General features: G+C 41.0%; 1 protein-coding gene across 1 annotated transcript in view; it reads left to right on the forward strand.

Annotated features, from left to right (window-relative positions):
* The first annotated feature begins 2117 nt into the window (after nucleotides 1–2117).
* LOC106565194 (neuroendocrine convertase 1) overlaps nucleotides 2118–18489 on the forward strand; it is a 37625-nt gene continuing 21253 nt past the window's right edge. Inside the window, exons 1-6 of the mRNA XM_014132048.3 lie at nucleotides 2118–2560; nucleotides 5201–5305; nucleotides 5826–5948; nucleotides 11870–12016; nucleotides 13688–13764; nucleotides 18280–18368. Of these exons, the coding sequence (XP_013987523.3) occupies nucleotides 2372–2560; nucleotides 5201–5305; nucleotides 5826–5948; nucleotides 11870–12016; nucleotides 13688–13764; nucleotides 18280–18368 (730 nt within the window). The 5' untranslated portion in view covers nucleotides 2118–2371. The remainder of the gene's footprint in view (nucleotides 2561–5200; nucleotides 5306–5825; nucleotides 5949–11869; nucleotides 12017–13687; nucleotides 13765–18279; nucleotides 18369–18489) is intronic.

The following is an 18489-nucleotide window of genomic DNA, read 5'->3' on the forward strand; positions in this document are numbered from 1 at the left end:
TTGTTGCTAACATTAACTAGGTGGCTAACATTAGCTAGGGGTTAGGGATTAAGGTTATGGTTAAAGTTAGGGTTATGAGTTAGGTTAAAGGGTAATGTTAGGGTTACGGGAAGGGTTAGCAAAGTAGCTAAAAAGTAGTAAGTACTATCAAAGTTGCTAATTAGCTAAAATGCTAAAGTTGTCTGTGATGAGATTTGAACATGCAACGTTTAAGTTGCTAGATGTTCATGTTATATATATTTTGTGTAAGTAACATTCTGTCTTATGTAACATATCATACCAATTACATTTACTATGTTACGTCTAGTCTATGAGACCAGGCTGTCAAAGCATACAACACACTCCTTGCTTTAATGGGATGGCATTAGCATTAATTATGTGTGAGAGCATATTATAAGTGGGCCGGATTTCAATTAAACCAATTTTTGCCATTGTGGCTGGATGATGCATTGTGACATTAGTGTAGGTGGTTTAGGTTATGCCTATTCATGAGTTTATTTGAGCCCTTAAAGGTCCTGAACAGTCATTCTGAAAAGTACTTTTTCTCTCATGGCTAACTATCAAGAAGTTTGAAAAGACAGGCTGAGTGGGCGGGGAGCTTATATTCATGAGCTTGCCTTGACTGACAGCTCTGTGAAATGCCTCTGCCAAGCAACTTGGATGCAGTGAGCAGTGTTGCAGTAAAATCATCTCAAGTTAATTTGGTGATACATGAAGCAACTCAGACATTGAAATTGCATCAATGATATATATATTTTTTCATATAGATCTCTCGTTTGGCATCTCTTCACAGCAGCACTGACAGATGTGTTGACTTGACAACTGTGTCAGAGTTTTCAATAACCCTTCCCCCCTTTTGTTCCATGCTGTCTGAAACACCTAGCTAGCCAGTAACTAGTTAATACCAGACACAGATGAAAGGGGAAACATATAGTATCTTTGCCATAGGCGAATAGGGTAAACTTTTAATTATATTTTCTGACACCCTACAGTCAAATTCCAAATAACATACACTACTTAGTCTACAAAATACTAATAGACTACTTGGTCTACAAAATACTAATAGACTACTTAGGCTACTTCGTTAGCCTATTCTTATCATAAGTCTCGGCTATGTAATAGGCATGTGCCCCCCCCAAAAATAATTATCATTCAGTATCATAAACATAGGCCTAGTATTAGGTTGTATGCCCTTTAAACCCTATGCCCTATTATACAGGCTGTTATACACTGAGTATACACAATCCACAATCCATGTCTCAGTTGTCTCAAGGCTTAAAAATCCTTCTTTAAGCTGTCTCCTCCCCTTCATCTACACTGATTGTAATGGATTTAACAAGTGACATCAGTAGCGGATCATAGCTTTCACCTGGATTCACCTGGTCAGTCTGTCATGAAAGAGCAGGTGTTCTTAAAGTGTTGTATACTGAGTGTATTACGATGATAATATATGACCTACATTCAAAGCACACAGTAAATATCTATTTCAATCATCCATGTTTTTCACCGAGAATCATTTGCCCATCTGAAACCACTTGCTTGCTTTCACCTTGTCCTCACCCAAAGAGCTGTCCAATGCGGTGGTGCTGAAAAAGCGTCTACACTCCTGTGACGTGCGCTGCATAAATGCGTCAGCACAGTGAGCTCTCCTGCTGGGGGCATGTAACAGATACGCTTGAAGACAATCTTCAGTCTGAGGTATTGAAATTAAGTCGTGCTATAATCTTACACATCTCAAAGACCCACACAGTATACTACAATGCTAAAAGACTATAGTGCCTATATTAGCCTATTCTTGCTCTTGCATTTTCCTTGCACAATAACAACAACACATCATAGAGATAACGCAATAATAACATAATCATTACGTTTGGGCGTGCTTCAGATGATGGTCTACTTGGCTGACGTAGTCTATGGTTAGGCTCTGCACAGACATGTTTGTTGCACATACATGTTATAGTAACCTAGTATTAATTCTTATACTCCTGCAAACTTGAATAAAAAAATCGAGGGATATTTTTAGATGTAACTTTTCCCTCTGACGCTCCTTCTCCCCGCCTGTCTCTCTCGGGACTCGAGCATAGACCCTATCCCAGGTATAGACTCGTTGACGTCAGAGACCCTTCGTAATTTGACGTGTAAACATTCTCGTCCCCTTCCAGGGTTTACTCTCCGCTTGCTTTCCTTGATGGTTCAATAAGGCAATAACGCCGTGACAGGTCCTCTCATTCTCACCCAGCACTTTGAAGGAAAAAAGACACGAACCAAGGGGAACCAACAGAAATTTATTTATTTAATATTACTTACATTTTCGTTTTGAATTGTCTTATATGCTTTCTAAGAGCATCAATCTAGTCGTATTTTCTCTAAGATGGACATGAGATGTCGCCCAACAACGGTAATGTGCTGTGCTTTTGTGGTTCTGTTCTCCATCGCTCGTTCCGTGGATGCTTCATTCGGGGACAGACAGTACCTCAACGAATGGGCAGTGGAGATTCCTGGAGGACCGGACGCCGCCAGGTCCATCGCCAAAGACCTGGACTACCGACTAGTCCGCCAGGTATGTTAGCGCCTCAGCAACGCCCAGAGAACACGTTAATCCTCGAGTAGTATTGGAACTGTGTACTTCTCTCTTTACGCTATACAATTAATATGCTAAATTTGGCTCAGGGAATATCCATGTCTTGGTCTCAGTAGCCTATTCAGCTTTGTTTTATAAATTATTCAGTTGGTTGTATTAATACATAGCTGTTGAAAGCTGATGGAGGGCGCCGCGGCAGCCTTGTTGCTGATGATGTAGCCTGTACAGCATCCTTACTGAACTTCTGCTTCAGCCAAGATGAAAACACGACAACTATAGTGATTGGTGTATTCTGTCAATCATCTTCATTATTCTGGTCAGAGTGAGCAGGGAAATTCAATTGTGTAACCTATGAAATTTCCATTATTGTCTTTTTTTTATCATCAGTGTATTCGGTATCACTGTTACTTTATATTAAGTAAATTGATATCATCAATCAAAAACAAATAATTTAGTCTATCAGTGTATTTGGGCAAAATATGGTGATCCAATCCATATTTTAAGACTTGTTCTTTTGAACAAGTTAATTTTGTACTGTATACAATAGCCCCCTTCTGTAAATATGTCTATCGCCAATGTTGTAATTCAGTGTCTACCTTGTCCAAAACATTAGGCCTATACACCCCCTGATGAGCTCTCTATAGTCCACTCAGAGGAACCTAGCTCTCTGACTACACAGGTCAACAACCTGTGTTTCCATTCGGTCAGGGGGATGGGTATGAGGCCATATCAGCATTATCAATATAATAGGCCTGAACTGTGGCTTAGAATAACATATAGGTTATGCCTAAATAATTTATGCAATTTCAGTTTTATTTTATTTTCCCCCTTGACCAAAGCACCCTCTAGTGGCCTCATGGGTGGAATGTTTTTCATATTTTTTATAATTTCATAATGAATAAACATTTTTTTAACACAAAAAATCTGGTGTTTCTATGTCAAACCGTTTTGTTATATTTCAGTCTACTGTGATGTACATAAAGTCTAATATTGGGATGCAAACTCTAAATGTGGTACATTTCAACTCTATATCTGACATGGTACAGGTGTCTTCTTTTCTTTGTGTGTTTGGCATATACTTTTGTTTCTAACTAGATTTATTTAAGCTGTGTTAACCTTGCTTTCTGAGGAAATGGCTGAACAAAGCCTGCTGTAAATACAGTCAGGTCCGATATCATTTGCACCCTTTATAAAGATGAGCAAAAATGACTATAAAATAAATAATACAAATACTGAGCTATAAAAAAAGTGAAAATTATATTATTGTATAATTGCTCAAAGAAAGAGATTTTATCAAGTTATAAAAAAAATCTCCAAAATATAGGGGTGAGAATCATTGACAACCTTACTTTCAAACCTCCAGCACCCTCCCCTTTTTTAAAAAACATTTATTTAACTAGACAGTTACGTACAACTTCTGATTTACAATGAAAGCCTGCTGGGAAACACTGGGTTAACTGCATTTTTCAGGGGCAGAACAACAGACTTTTACCTTATCAGCGCAGGGATTCGATCCAGCAACCTTTTGGTTACTGGCCCAACAGTCTAACCACTAGGCTACCTGCCACCCTTATGAGGATAACAACACTGAGCCTTTTTCTAAAAAGTTTTATGAGATTGGAGAACATATTGGGAGGGATCTTAGACCATTCCTCCATACAGAATCTTGCCAGATCCTTGATATCCTTATTCTGCCCTTCTGGACTGCCCTCTTCAATTCAAACCACAGGTTTTCAATGGGGTTCAAGTCCAGAGACTGAGATGGTCATTGCAAAATGTTGTGATCAATTAACCATTTCTTTGTGGATTTTAATGTGCGTTTGGGGTTATTTTCTTACTGGAAGATCTACTTGTGGCCAAGTTTCAGCCTCCTTGCAGAAGCAACCATGTTTTTGTGTGATGCAGCTGCTGGGTGCTTGGTAAAGTTCATCATGCCAAGCCAAGTACCAATGCCATTTAGAAAACTCCAGCTGACATGAAAATAAAGCTCTCTGGCTATGCATACCAGAAAACGTAAGCTTATGCAGAAAAGTACATCATACCTACTGTAAAATATGGTGGTGGATCTTTGATGTTATGGGTCTATTTTGCCTCCACTGGTCCTGGTGCCCTTGTTACGGTCACCGGAATCATGAACTCTACCAAGTACCAGGACATTTTTAGACAAATTTTCATTATTTATTTTATACAGTCTTTTTTGCTCATCTTATCAAGGGTGCTAATAATATGGGACCTGACTGTATAAGTACCAAGGAAACTGGCACGGGTATTGTGGTATCTGCTTCCAGTCACATAAATATAATAATATAATATCAACATCTACCGATGTTTGAGAACGATCTAAGGTAGCCTATTGATTTAACAAGCTGTTCAAGACATTCAAAGTGAGATGTCCTGACTGGTGTAATATGACGCAAGGCGCTTGTATGGTGATGCCAAAGGAAAATGTCCATCCTGGATGGACAATAAGGTTCTATTCTTCGATTCTCTTCTATAATTAAAAATGATTGCATTAATAATTACATGCAGTCCAATGTTAGGGGATTGACAGGAAAAGGTTCATTGTGTTACACCACTGCTGTGAAATATGCAATAACCCACCCCTCTCCTCGTCTGCAGATTGGGACGCTAGAAAACCATTACTTGTTCAAACACCAGACTCATCCTAGCAGGACGAAACGAAGTGCCGATCACATCACCAAACGCCTGTCTGAGGATGATCGGGTAAACAATCCTATATCTGTAACATTGTGGCTGCGTTTGAAATGGTACCCTATTTCCTATTTAGTGCTCTACTTTTGACCAAAACACTTGTGCATGTGCATTAGCAACGTAAACAAAATTACAGTATAAACATAAGTAATTGACAGATTTGTTGGCCTGTGTGGTCCAGCGGTTATAGCTGCAGAACCCGGCACGCAAGTATGCCAGAGTCGGCATATGTTTGAATCCAGCCCACTGCCCTTTGACTCTCGCCTGGGTGCCAGTCTGTTTCTGCTATCTTGCCAACTACTTATGGGATTGTCATGCCAACGACAATGCCTTGGCTTGACAATGACAATGGAGCAGGCAAAAGCACAAACAGATCTGAGACCAGGCAACTTTTTTGTCCTCCTCCCCTCTATCTTCCCATTTCTCCAACTGTAATATTGCTTTAATGAAGCTCAATAAATATGAAATGAATGGGACTGCCCCACCCCTTATGAAAATGTTGATTGATTCTCTCATCTCGTTGGGTGTCTAGGTATCGTGGGCAGAGCAACAGTATGAGAAGCAGCGCAGTAAGCGGGCGTCGCTGGGATCATGCCGGGACTGTCCAGTGGACAAGCTGTTCGATGACCCCATGTGGAACCAGCAGTGGTACCTGGTATGTCCTGAAGAGCCACACATTCCCTTATCTCTCTCATAGGCTAAGTCATACACAGTTGGTGACATATCAGTTTGCATATTAAAACCTCTCTAGGGTACGTGGGACGGTAGCGTCCCACCTAACCAACATCCAGTGAAATTGCAGAGCGCGAAATTCAAAAATACTCAATTCAAATATTTAACATTCTTGAAAATATATGTGTTATACATCAAAATAAAGCTTAACTTCTTGTTAATCCAACCGCTGTGTCAGATTTCAAAAAGGCTTTACGGCGAAAGCATACCATACGATTATCTGAGGACAGCACCCAGCACACAAAACATTACATACAGTTACCAGCCAAGTAGATTAGTCACAAAAGTCAGAAATAGCAATACAATTAATCACTTACCTTTGATGATCTTCAAATGGGGGGCCAGTACAAAAAAAATAAAAAATAAATGCATAAAATGTATGCATTCACTACTGTAAGTGGCTCTGGATAAGAGCGTCTGCTAAATGACTAAAATGTAAATGGTTGCACTCACAAGACTCCCAATTACACAACAAATGTTTGTTTTGTTCGATAAAGTCCCTCTTCATATCCAAAAACCTCAGTTTTGTTGGCGCGTTTTGTTCACTAATCCAATGGCTCAAAGGCAGTCACAACAGGCAGACGAAAATTCCAAATAGTATCAGTAAAGTTCATAGAAACATGTCAAACGATGTTTATAAACAATCCTCAGGTTGTTTTTAGTCATAATAATCAATAATATTTCAACCGGACAATAGCTTCGTCAATATAAAAGAAAAACAAGAAAGGCGTGCTCTCGGTCGTGCGCAGAAAACAGGTCTGGGGACTTCCCAGGGTCCACTCACTCAGAGTGGTCTTACTCCCTCATTTTTCAGAATACAAGCCTGAAACAATTTCTAAAGACTGTTGACATCTATTGGAAGCCATAGGAAGTGCAATTTGAGTCCCAAGTCATGGGATATTGTATAGGCATTCAATATAAAACTACAAACATAAAAAAAATCCACTTCCTGGATGGATTTTTCTCAGGTTTTTGCCTGCCATATCAGTTATTTTATACTCACAGACATTATTTTAACCGTTTTGGAAACTTTAGAGTGTTTTCTATCAAAATCTACCAATTATATGCATATCCTAGCTTCTGGGCCTGAGTAACAGGCAGTTTACTTTGGGCACGCTTTTCATCCTGAGGTGAAAATAGTGCCCCCTACCCTAGAGAGGTTATTAAGATTGTTCTATTAAGGTTGTTTTTGGTTGTCTGGTGGTCCATGTGGTGTTTTGGTTATTTTGGTTGTCATGGTGGCTAATAGCTGATGCCACAATGTTAGAATTCAAACCCTACATACACAGCAATCAAAAATGTGTTTTCTAACACTAGGTTGGGTGTTTATGTTAATTATGGTTATTTGGTTCTCATGGTGGCCAATAGCTGGTGCCAGAATTGAAGTCCTACATTAACTGCAGAAAATGTGTTTTCTGACCCGACCATCAGTTCAGATCCAGCTGGTGTCTTTTGCGGCCTTCTGTTTGGCCTGATTCACAAACACAATCCTAGCCTGGTCCCAGATCTGTTTGTGCTGTCTTGCCAATTCCTAATTGTCATAGTCATTAGGTATTGGCAAGACAGCACAAACAGATCTGGGACCAGGCTAACACAATCCCAGAGCATTCTGAGATTCAACGCTGGCAGGGATGGACAGCTCGCCAATGCTGAGTGTGTCACAGAGCGGAGACTTTGCCTTCACAACCCTTTTGGATGTACAGTCATACATATTGTTTAGTGATGAGCTTGCAGGTCTTGTATTAGGGGGTTGAACATATGTTGTGGATTAGTTTATATCACATTTAGCACCTGTCAAAATGAAAGGAAAACTTTATATGTGCTAGGAATACTCTGTGTGTGTGTGTGTGTGTGTGTGTGTGTGTGTGTGTGTGTGTGTGTGTGTGTGTGTGTGTGTGTGTGTGTGTGTGTGTGTGTGTGTGTGTGTGTGTGTGTGCGTGTGTGCGTGCGTGCGCATGCGTTTCATAGCGAAAGAGGATGAGACGAATATCTTCAGCGATCACGCATGAATATGTATGGGAAACTTGAGAAATGTGAGACAATAGGTTTTTACTCTGTGATAAGCAAACTAATTAGTAATCATACAAAATCCCAGGCAAATAACCCATTTGTTGAATTGAACATGCTGGCCTGGTAGGCGATTGTAAGGGAAATCAACTTTCTCCAACCTTAATCCAGTGGAACGGAATAGGCTGTCATGCATTAAGGCCCAATTTAGCGGTTATTTAAGCCCATTGAAGCCAAGCCAGTGGATGGATACACAGCTGTGTATTCCCTACCGGATACATTACAGACGGCACATTCACTTTGTCCTGTGTTCAGGATTAACCTACGGTAGTCCAATTGGACTCCTATTCCATGTCATTAGTGATTGATGGATTTCTTTCATCGGTTATGTTTCGATAGCTTCCAATAATAGCATTTTAGCAATTATTGTGAGAGTGGAGAGAGCAGTTTGTAACGGTTGATTCAAAGTACTTGGTCATTTATTAAAAGCATTGCTTCCTAAATAGTAAGCCGTTTGGGTATGCTGAAATATAACATTTTATAGCATGTGAAATGTCAAAGATTGTGTATGTTTATGTTTAGATGCCAGGATGTCGTACTAATTTCGGCTTTTTATCTAGTGCGAATTCGCTACATGCTACTGAGGAAGATAATTGTCTTTTCAGACCCACCTGTGTTTGACAACAGGCCTAGCTAATAATCAGCTGATAATCAGACAAGGGGATTGAATACCAAAATGAACGAATGGCGGTAAACAAAGCAATTGCGCATTAGATGACACATTCTCAGTATGGGTGAGCCTACTATGTTGATATGTGTTACTTACTGCATATATTTTTACGAAACAGTATGTTCTAAGTAGTATGATTAAAACATAGTATGTCATTTTAGTAAGTAGTAGGCAAGACATATTTCGGACACAGCCATTGAGTCATTGTTTCAAATGTCTTTATTCGTTTTCCAGTCAACACCTGTTATTTCAAAGATAGGATGTGTGTCTGTATGTTTACATGCGTCATTGTGTGTATTTTATCTGCTCTTCCATTTTCCCTGAACTTGATTTACATTTACATTTTAGTCATTTAGCAGACGCTCTTATCCAGAGCGACTTACAGTAGTGAATGCATACATTTCATACAATTTCATACATTTTCTTTTTTTTTTTTTCTGTTTTTTTTCTTGATGATATGAGTCACTCATTACAGGAAATAAGAAAATAAATCGAGATGGACCCTTTTTACTTATCTGGGCTGATGATCCTAATTGAATTGGTCATGAAGTGCTCTCATTTACTGTATGTCAGTAAACGGCCATGGCTGACAAACCCCTGCACCCGCCCACTCACTTGTGACAGCACTCTGATTGGCCTTGAGTGGACCTAGGGACTGTCAGTCAAGGACATTAAATAGGCAAGAAGCAACGAGACAATGTCAATGTTTTTTTTTCTTTCATTTCTTCTACGACGGCTTTATCTTTAGGAGGGCCTCTACTCGACTATAGATCGGTAGATATGGGGGGGAAAGAAAGAAAGAAAGGAGAAGAAAGAAAGAAAGAGAAGAAAGAAAGAAAGCAGTAGTAATAACCAAGAAAATAGAGATGTGAGGGAGGGGTGGGAGGACATAAAAGGAGGGATAGAGGAAGAGAGATAAAGCTAATGACGGATAGCAGCAATGAGACCGTAATTACTGAGAGTATAGAGTGATTGTGAGAGGAAAGGAGGGGAAAATGAGTGCGTAGAGAGGTAGAGGGATGGAGGGAGGGAGGAAGAAGAGGACATGGACAGAGGTATGGAGGTACTGATGGACAGCAGAAACGAAGGGAGGCTGAGTTAGGGGCAGAAGGCAGTGAGGGAGAAAGACAAAATTGAGAGAGGGAGCGATGGAGAGAGTGATGTGGAGAGAGGAAAGATGGAGGGAGAGATAGTGACTGCGTGCAGGGAGAGTGTATCTTTGTGTCCCAGGAGTGGGTGACTGCCTGATAAAGCAATCAAAGGAGTGACTCATAATAGATTGAGATTCCTCCCTCCGTCATGGGCTGTGTGTGTGTGTGTGTGTGTGTGTGTGTGTGTGTGTGTGTGTGTGTGTGTGTGTGTGTGTGTGTGTGTGTGTGTGTGTGTGTGTGTGTGTGTGTGTGTGTGTGTGTGTGTGTGTGTGTGTGTGTGTGTGTGTGTGTGCGTCTGTGTGTGTGTGTGTGTGTGTGTGTGTGCGTATCATGCGTGCGTGCATGCTGATCTCAGGTCTCAGTTTGTGCACGTAAGCGCATGTGAATGCCGATGTGTTTGTTTACCGCAAGTGTCCATTCTAAATGCATGCTTGTGCGTGTGAGCTGGGCTGTTTGGAGACCACAGTTTATGTGCCAGTCAATAGATGAGTCATCCAATAAGATACCAAGACAGAGGAGCTACAGAAGCCCTCAATAGGACTGCACAGCTTGATTTCTGATATCTCCGATATGCTGCCACATTCATACGTTTTATCATATATGTCATATATTTCACTGTTTTGTCAACCGTAGCATAAACGTATGGTGTGGCATCTGTGGATGGATGAATAGGATGGTTTTAAAGATCATTCAAAACAGAGACAGTCTCCCACAACCACCCCGATCCCTTCACTTCCTCCAGTAGCCAGAGAGAAACAGAGAAAGGGGGAGCTAAAGAGGAGAGAGAGAGGGTAGACGGGTGAGAGAGAGAGAAGGATTGGTGAGGAAATGGAGCAAGAGAGAGGGAGAGAAACAGAAAGACAGGATCTCCAAAAGAGAGAGCAAGAAGATGGAGAGACGGGGGAGAGAGGGAGCAAGAGAGAAGCGAAAAAGAGGGCGAGAGAGGGAGAAAGGAGAAAGGATAAAAAAGAGAGCGAGAGAGAGAGAGAGAGTGGCGTTCCGCAGTGTCTGTGCATAATGCGGAAGCAGAGCAGCTCCAAAATGTTCCTAGTCTTTTTTTGTCCTGTCTCCTGCTCTGAATCATCCCATCTGCCCTCAGGGAGGACTGATGCTAACACGGCACTGCTGTACTCTTACTCCCCACTGATTAGCCAATTAACACTAGTTGGGCGCCCCACACATATGCACACTCATTACATGCATTAAAGGGACCACTGATTATTAGATAGAGGATTGGTGACAGAGGTGACAGAGGCTTAGCCTTGCACAATGACACATAATCATGACATATTATCATTTTATTACACATTGCAAGATTCGCAACCTTAGCACGGTCTTCAGTGAACCACTTATATAAATTATTTAGTTCTGGGCTGAAATATTAGTGTGAACACTCTACATAACAAGGTTTTCTTATGCCTACCGTAAGCGGTCAAGAGAGCCAGGACAAAGAAAGCAACATATTGATAATGAATTGCTAAAGGTCAATGTGGGACATGACTGTCTCCATTAGCGAAGATAGAGCTAGTGTAGCCAGAAGGCCGTCTAAGGTTGACCTTTCTCCATTTTTTTCATAATACTTGATTTTCACAGACGCAATTTAGGTGAAGTACCTCATTCCTTAATTGGTAAAATGCCTTTTTTCCCAGTTTCAGTATAGGTGTGCTACTTTCTGTATGTAAATCCAGTGCCAATGTCATGCGTATGTTAATGAGCTTATAAACTCTATGAACACTGTATATATGCTTCATGAATAGGGTTCAATAGTTCAACAATTATCATGAAAACCGCTCTCTCTCCTTCTCTTCCAGCTTATATGACCTTAATGTATGCTTTAATGCTGTATGTACTGTATACATGATTTAATTACAAATAACTAAAACTACTCTCCCATCTCCTCCTCCTCCTCCTCCTCTTCCTCCTCCTCCTCTTCCTCCCCTGTGTCGGCCATTCCAGCAAGACACTCGGACGTCGTCCTCCCTGCCCAAGCTGGACCTCCACGTAATTCCCGTGTGGAAGAAAGGGATCACAGGGAAAGGAGTGGTCATCACCGTGCTGGATGACGGTCTGGAGTGGAACCACACCGACATCTACCCCAACTACGTAAGTCCACATTTCCATGGCAACAGAAATCGCTAAGGGAGACCGTTCCCATAGCAACATCGGTGACACTTACACAGCCATCCATGAAGCACTAATAAGCAGTAATAAATTGCAATATGATAGGTGACGATGACGGTTGTAAGCGTGCATAGATTATAGAACTGGAAATCAATAATAGGTGGAATGATTATGGTCCTGGATTATTTTTTAGTGGTTGTGTTGACAGGAACTACAGTATAGGTGGCTTGGAGGCAAACAGTTCTTTCTCTATGAGACACAAGGCATTGGGAGACAGCTCTAGGGTCTTTCTAGAGAGGTAGATTGAGAGAGAGAGAGAGAGAGAGATAGAGAAAAAGAGAGAGAGGAAGTATGACAACAAGGCTGATAGAATCGACTCTGACTATAATTAGCGCGACTGTGATTAATCAAAGGGACTTAATCAAGCGAGACGCTTATCCATCCTCACTCAAAGTCTCAAAGCAGACTTGCTTCAGTGATTCTGATGCAGTGTAGGTATAAAAGTGCAGCCTGACCTCAGAGCCATACGAAACATACTATACATATTTTTCTGCATCGCCAAGACTTATGACATGTACTAATCGTCTAGTTACTTTAGACAGAAACAAAAGTAGGTAGGTAGGTTCGGGGAGGATGGGTGGGCGTATACCTTGAACCGACTAGCGATCCAAAGGTTGCATCGAGTCGCGCAGGGGACAACTGTAGCATTTTAGGTAACCCTTCCCCTAAACCTTTTCCTAACCTTAACCTAATTCTCCTAGCATTTTATGTAAATTCCCCAAACCTTTAAAGTTTTAGTTCTTCTGACATGTTACATTCATTATCCCAACCTTTGTCGTTAGTTCTTCTAAGCACCAACCTAAATTCTCCCCATAATTCTCCTTTGTTGCTGTAATAAAACAAGCAACCTGGTCTCAGAGAAAGACGTATAATACTATACTATAGACGTGTGATACTAGACATTAGGGTATTCAACTTTTACCCTACGAGGTCCGGAGCCTGCTGGTTTTCTGTTATGCCATATAATTAATTGCATCCACCTGGTGTCCCAGGTCTAAATCAGTCCCTGATTAGAGGGAAACAATTAAAAACAGCAGTGGAACTGGCTTCGAGGTCCAGAATTGAGTTTGAGGGTTATACGTCCTGCTAATTGGTATGATATGGTACAATCATTATTCCATTCGCAATGTAACCTAACGTAACATGATATATCATACTCAATGGCGGGAGCAAATATACATATGAAATCCTATAAATTGCCCTGAGACCCCGTTGAAAAGTGAATTTTAATTAATTAGATGCATTCCAAATGTACGGATAAGATTGTGTGTGGTTCAGACACTCAGCTTTACTGCAGAAAAGATTGACACGTCTTATTCAGTTTCTCCAAACGTGTAGCAATAAACCTTTCGGACGAAGACATATTGACAAATGTTCGACATTCCCCTTTCTCAAAAAGAATGGCTTTGTTTCAGTCCTAAATAATTTCCTCCGCGGTCCTCTTGTCTGGTGTTCAACCATCCATGTAATTTACAGTCCCTCTCAGTGACAGTAGGTGGGTCCTTGGTGCGGTCACCTAAGTGGGTTAAGTGGGTTGACAGATTGGGTTCTGGAGCATATGGTGATTTTCCCTTCTCCCTCTTTCTTCTCCAGGACGCAGCAGCCAGCTACGATTTCAATGACAACGACCCTGACCCCTTCCCCAGATACGACTCCACCAATGAGAACAAGTAAATTGTCTATTTATTTGAGTGATATGCCTGCTATCATGTTTTTTTTTGTGACATATTGAAGAAGTGTGTAGCATTTTTCACACACATTTGTCTCTTTTCAAGTCCTCACTTGTATATTCATGATTTACATGCGTAGGCCTATTACTTATGTGGGCTATGTAGCATAGTAGCCAATCAAAATTATCATGACATCCTGTACTAATGGAGAATACATGTTCCTCATTGTTCAGGTCCCATGCAGTCTGGTGACCACTATAAAACCCATGTAATCCTGTTCCTAGTTACAGCATCCTCACTGTCGATTACACAACTAGATAAGTAGGGGAGCAGCCAGCTATCCTGCTAGGCTTACAGTAACACTCTGATACACACAGGTCACACTCGCTGGAAATGGGCATATCTGGCACACACAGATGGAGCTGTTGATGTAACAGCAGTCATATTTTTTAAGATTTCTCGCATATTCCCAAGGAATTTATAGATTTACAATTTTTCTACATTTAACGTAAAATACAGTATTTATTGTACTACATACAGTGAATATAGAAAGTCATCAACCCCTTTCAAAATGTTCACCTTTTGTTGCCTTACAGCCTGAAATGAAAACACATAAAATCAGACTTTTTTTGGCTTTATTTACACACAGTAAATATCCAATATCCAAATAAAAAATAAAAAAACTTTGAAAATAAATTACATTGAAAACAGTAAAATACTATATTTGGATAAGTGAACACCCCCCTGGGTTAATACTTGGTGGAACCACCTTTTGCTTGAATTACAGCCATGAGTCTCTTTGAATATGTCTCTACTAACTTTGCACACCTAGACTGTGCAATATTTGCCTATTCTTCCTTGCAGAATTGTTCAAGCCCAGTCAAATTGCATGGTGACCGCTCATGGACTGCACTCTTCAAGTCATTCCAAATTCTGGATGGGATTTAGGTCGGGGCTCTGACTAAGCCACTCAAGGACATTCACCTTCTTGTCCTTCAGCCACTGTATGGTTGCTTTGGCGGTGTTCTTTGGGTGATTGTCATGTTGAAACGTGAACCATCTTCCCATTTTCAACTTCCTGGCAGAGGGCTGCAGGTTCTCCTCAAGAATCTGTCGGTATTTTGCACTGTCCGTTTTCCCTTCTATCCTGACAAGTGCTCCAGTCCCTGCTGAAGAGGCCTTGGAATCTTCAATGTGCTTTTTGGAAAAGCTCAAACAAGACTTGATGTGGCTTTTTTTGAGGAGTGTTTTTTTTTCTTGTCACCCTCCCATAGAGGCCAGATTTGTGGAGCGCTTGTGATATTGTGGTCACATGCACACATTGACCAGTCTTTGCCATAAAGGCCTGAAGCTCCTTCAAAGTCGCCATTGGCTTCTTGGTAGCCTCTCTGATCAGTCTCCTCCTTGCCAGGTCATCCAGTTTGGAGGGACGGCGTGATCTATGCAGGGTCTGGGTGGTGCCATACACCGTACACTTCTTAATAATGGTCTTAACTGTGCTCCGAGGGACAAAGCCTTTGAAATCTTTTTATATCCATCCCCTGACTTGTGCCTTTCCACAACTTTATCTCGTACATCTTTCCGCCCATAGTGGATTCTTTGCTTTGAATTGCACTACTAAGCAGTGGAGATCTCTATGAACACTTGCTTCTAATCTGACCTAATAAAAATCAGTACAATTGATCACAGATGTAAGCCAATTAGCTTGATTTGTGATCTGGAAGGTAGTGGGTTATGCCTCAGCAAGTATGCAATTGCAATTGTAGGGGGGGGCGGGATTCACTTATCCAAATAGGTTATTTTACTGTTTTTTAATGTTTTATTCACTTGGATACAAAAGTCACATTTTATACATTTTAATTTCAGGCTGTAAGGCAACAAAAGGTGAACATTTTGAAAGGGGGTGGTGACTTTCTATACCCACTGGACATGCCCATAAGATCGTAGCCTGGGAGCCATATATGTTGTACTGTAGGTTAGTGTTTGAGTCAGTAAAAGAAGTGCCAGAATGACACTCAGGCTCTCAATTAAATCTTTCCAGTCTATCTCCCATTGTGCTTGTTAGCATTAGCTTGTGGTAGATCCCATAGTTGTAGAATTACAGATAGTAGAATTATATTAGTTATATATCTATGCGTACAGTCGCTTGTGAAAGTATTCACCCCCTTGGAACTTTTCCTATTTTGTTGTCTTACAACATGGAATTAAAATTAATTTTTGGGGGGGTTTGTATGATTTGATTAACACAACATGCCTACCACTTTGAAGATGCTAAAAAAAAAATATTGTGAAACAAACAAGAAATAAGACAAAAAAACTGAACTTGAGCGTGCATAGCTATTCACCCCTCCAAAGTCAATACTTTGTAGAGCCACCATTTGCAGCAATTACAGCTGCAAGTCTCTTGGGGTATGTCTCTATACGATTGGCACATCTAGCCACTGGAATATTTGCCCATTCTTCAAGGCAAAACTGCTCCAGCTCCTTCAAGTTGGATGGGTTCCACTGGTGTACAGCAATCTTTAAGTCATACCACAGATTCTCAATTGGATTGAGGTCTGGGCTTTGACTAGGCCATTCCAAGACATTTAAACGTTTCCCCTTAAACCACTCGAGTGTTGCTTTAGCAGTATGCTTAGGGTCATTGTCCTGCTGGAAGGTGAACCTCTGTCCCAGTCTCAAATCTCTGGAAGACTGAAACAGGTTTCCCTCAAGAATTTCCCTGTATTTAGTGCCATCCATAATTCCTTCAATTCTGACCAGTTTCCCAGTCCCTGCCGATGAAAAACATCTGCACAGCATGATGCTGCCACCACCATGCTTCACGGGGGGGATGGTGTTCTCGGGGTGATGAGAGGTGTTGGGTTTGCGCCAGACATAGCGTTTTCCTTGATGGCCAAAAAGCTCAATTTTAGTCTCATCTGACCAGAGTACCTTCTTCCATATGTTTGGGGAGTCTCCCACATGCCTTTTGGCAAACACCAAATGTGTTTGTTTATTTTTTTCTTTAAGCAATGGCTTTTTTCCGGCCACTCTTCCGTAAAACCCAGCTCTGTGGAGTGTATGGCTTAAAGTGGTCATATGGACAGATACTCCAATCTTTGCATTGCAGCTCCTTCAAGGTTATGTTTGGTCTCTTTGTTGCCTCTCCGATTAATGCCCTCCTTGCCTAGTCTGAGATTTGGTGGGCGGCCTTCTCTTGGCAGGTTTGTTGTGGTGCCATAGTATTTCCATTTTTTTATTATGGATTTGATGGTGCTCCGTGGGATGTTCAAAGTTTCGGATATTTTTTTATAACCCAACCCTGATCTGCACTTCTCCACAATTCTGTCCCTGACCTGTTTGGAGAGCTTCTTGGTCTTCATGGTGTCGCTTGCTTGGTGGTTCCGTTTGCTTAGTGATGTTGCGGACTCTGGGGCCTTTCAGAACTGGTATATATATATATATATATATATATATATATATTGTATATATATACTGAGATCATGTGGGAGATCATGTGACACTTAGATTGCACACAGGTGGACTTTATTTAACTAATTTTGTGACTTCTGAAGGTAATTGGTTGCACCAGATCTTAGTTAGGGGCTTCATAGCAAAGGGGGTGAATACATATGCACGCACCAGTTATTTATTTCACTTCACCAATTTGGACTATTTTGTGTATGTCAATTTTAAAAATCCAAATAAAAATCAATTTAAATTACAGGTTGTAATGCAACAAAAACGCCAAGGGGGATGGATACTTTTGCAAGGCACTGTATATCCAACCATAGCAACTCAAAGCAGTCCATTTGACCTCTGACAAAATGCCACATCGTCGGAATCTGAGGGAAAGAGAGAAAACGTTAAAAGCACACAGAAACCCTTACTAAAACCCTCTCAATGGTTCAATGCTCTCTCTCTCTTTCTCTCTCTCTCTCTCTCTCTCTCTCTCACACACTCTCTGGGCCTTTGTCTCACAGACAATACCTGTAAATGATGACTCCCTCTATGCCAGCTGTGAGGGTTACACAAACACACACTCAGCCCCCCTCCCCACCCCTGTTAGTGCACTCTTTTGTTGTCAATGTACTCTGATCACACTCTGTATAATTTAGACTCCAGCAGTAGGCTGTTTATTGTCTCCTATAAGCATGCCAAACGACATGAAACCAAAGGGCCTTCCATTTTTGGTTGACAAGATTCTCCCTCAATATCAATATTTTCTATGGCAAGCACATAATTAAATGAAGAATCTCACATAACCACATCGAAACTAATCGAGGGACATTGGCACTCTTTCAAGAGGTTTTATGATGGATCCAATCTGTTTCTGAAATTCTAAAGTTCATAAACCAGTTTGCAAAGGTTCCAGATCAGACTTGATTATTCTGAATTCACTGCTACATGTATATGAAATTAGAACTCAGAATATTAGAAATTAGAATTGTGTCAGTTAGTGGGCCAGTTTGTGAAGGAAAAAAGCAGTTATGTATAGTTGTAAGTGTGTGTTCTGTTTCTGTATGTACTCAGGCATGGAACCAGGTGTGCCGGTGAGATCGCCATGCAGGCAGATAACAATAAATGTGGAGTTGGGGTGGCGTACAACTCCAAGGTTGGAGGTAAGAGATGTAACTAGCAACGTGCAGGCTCCACCTACCTGATGATCTCTCTTTTTCTGTTTCTGTGTTTGAGGGCTGCAAAATCCCCTTGTCACTTAAATATGCCTAGATGAATTGGTTG

The sequence above is a fragment of the Salmo salar genome, chromosome 12, assembly GCF_965601325.2.
Source record: "Salmo salar chromosome 12, fSalSal1, whole genome shotgun sequence".
Classification (NCBI taxonomy): Eukaryota; Metazoa; Chordata; class Actinopteri; order Salmoniformes; family Salmonidae; genus Salmo; species Salmo salar.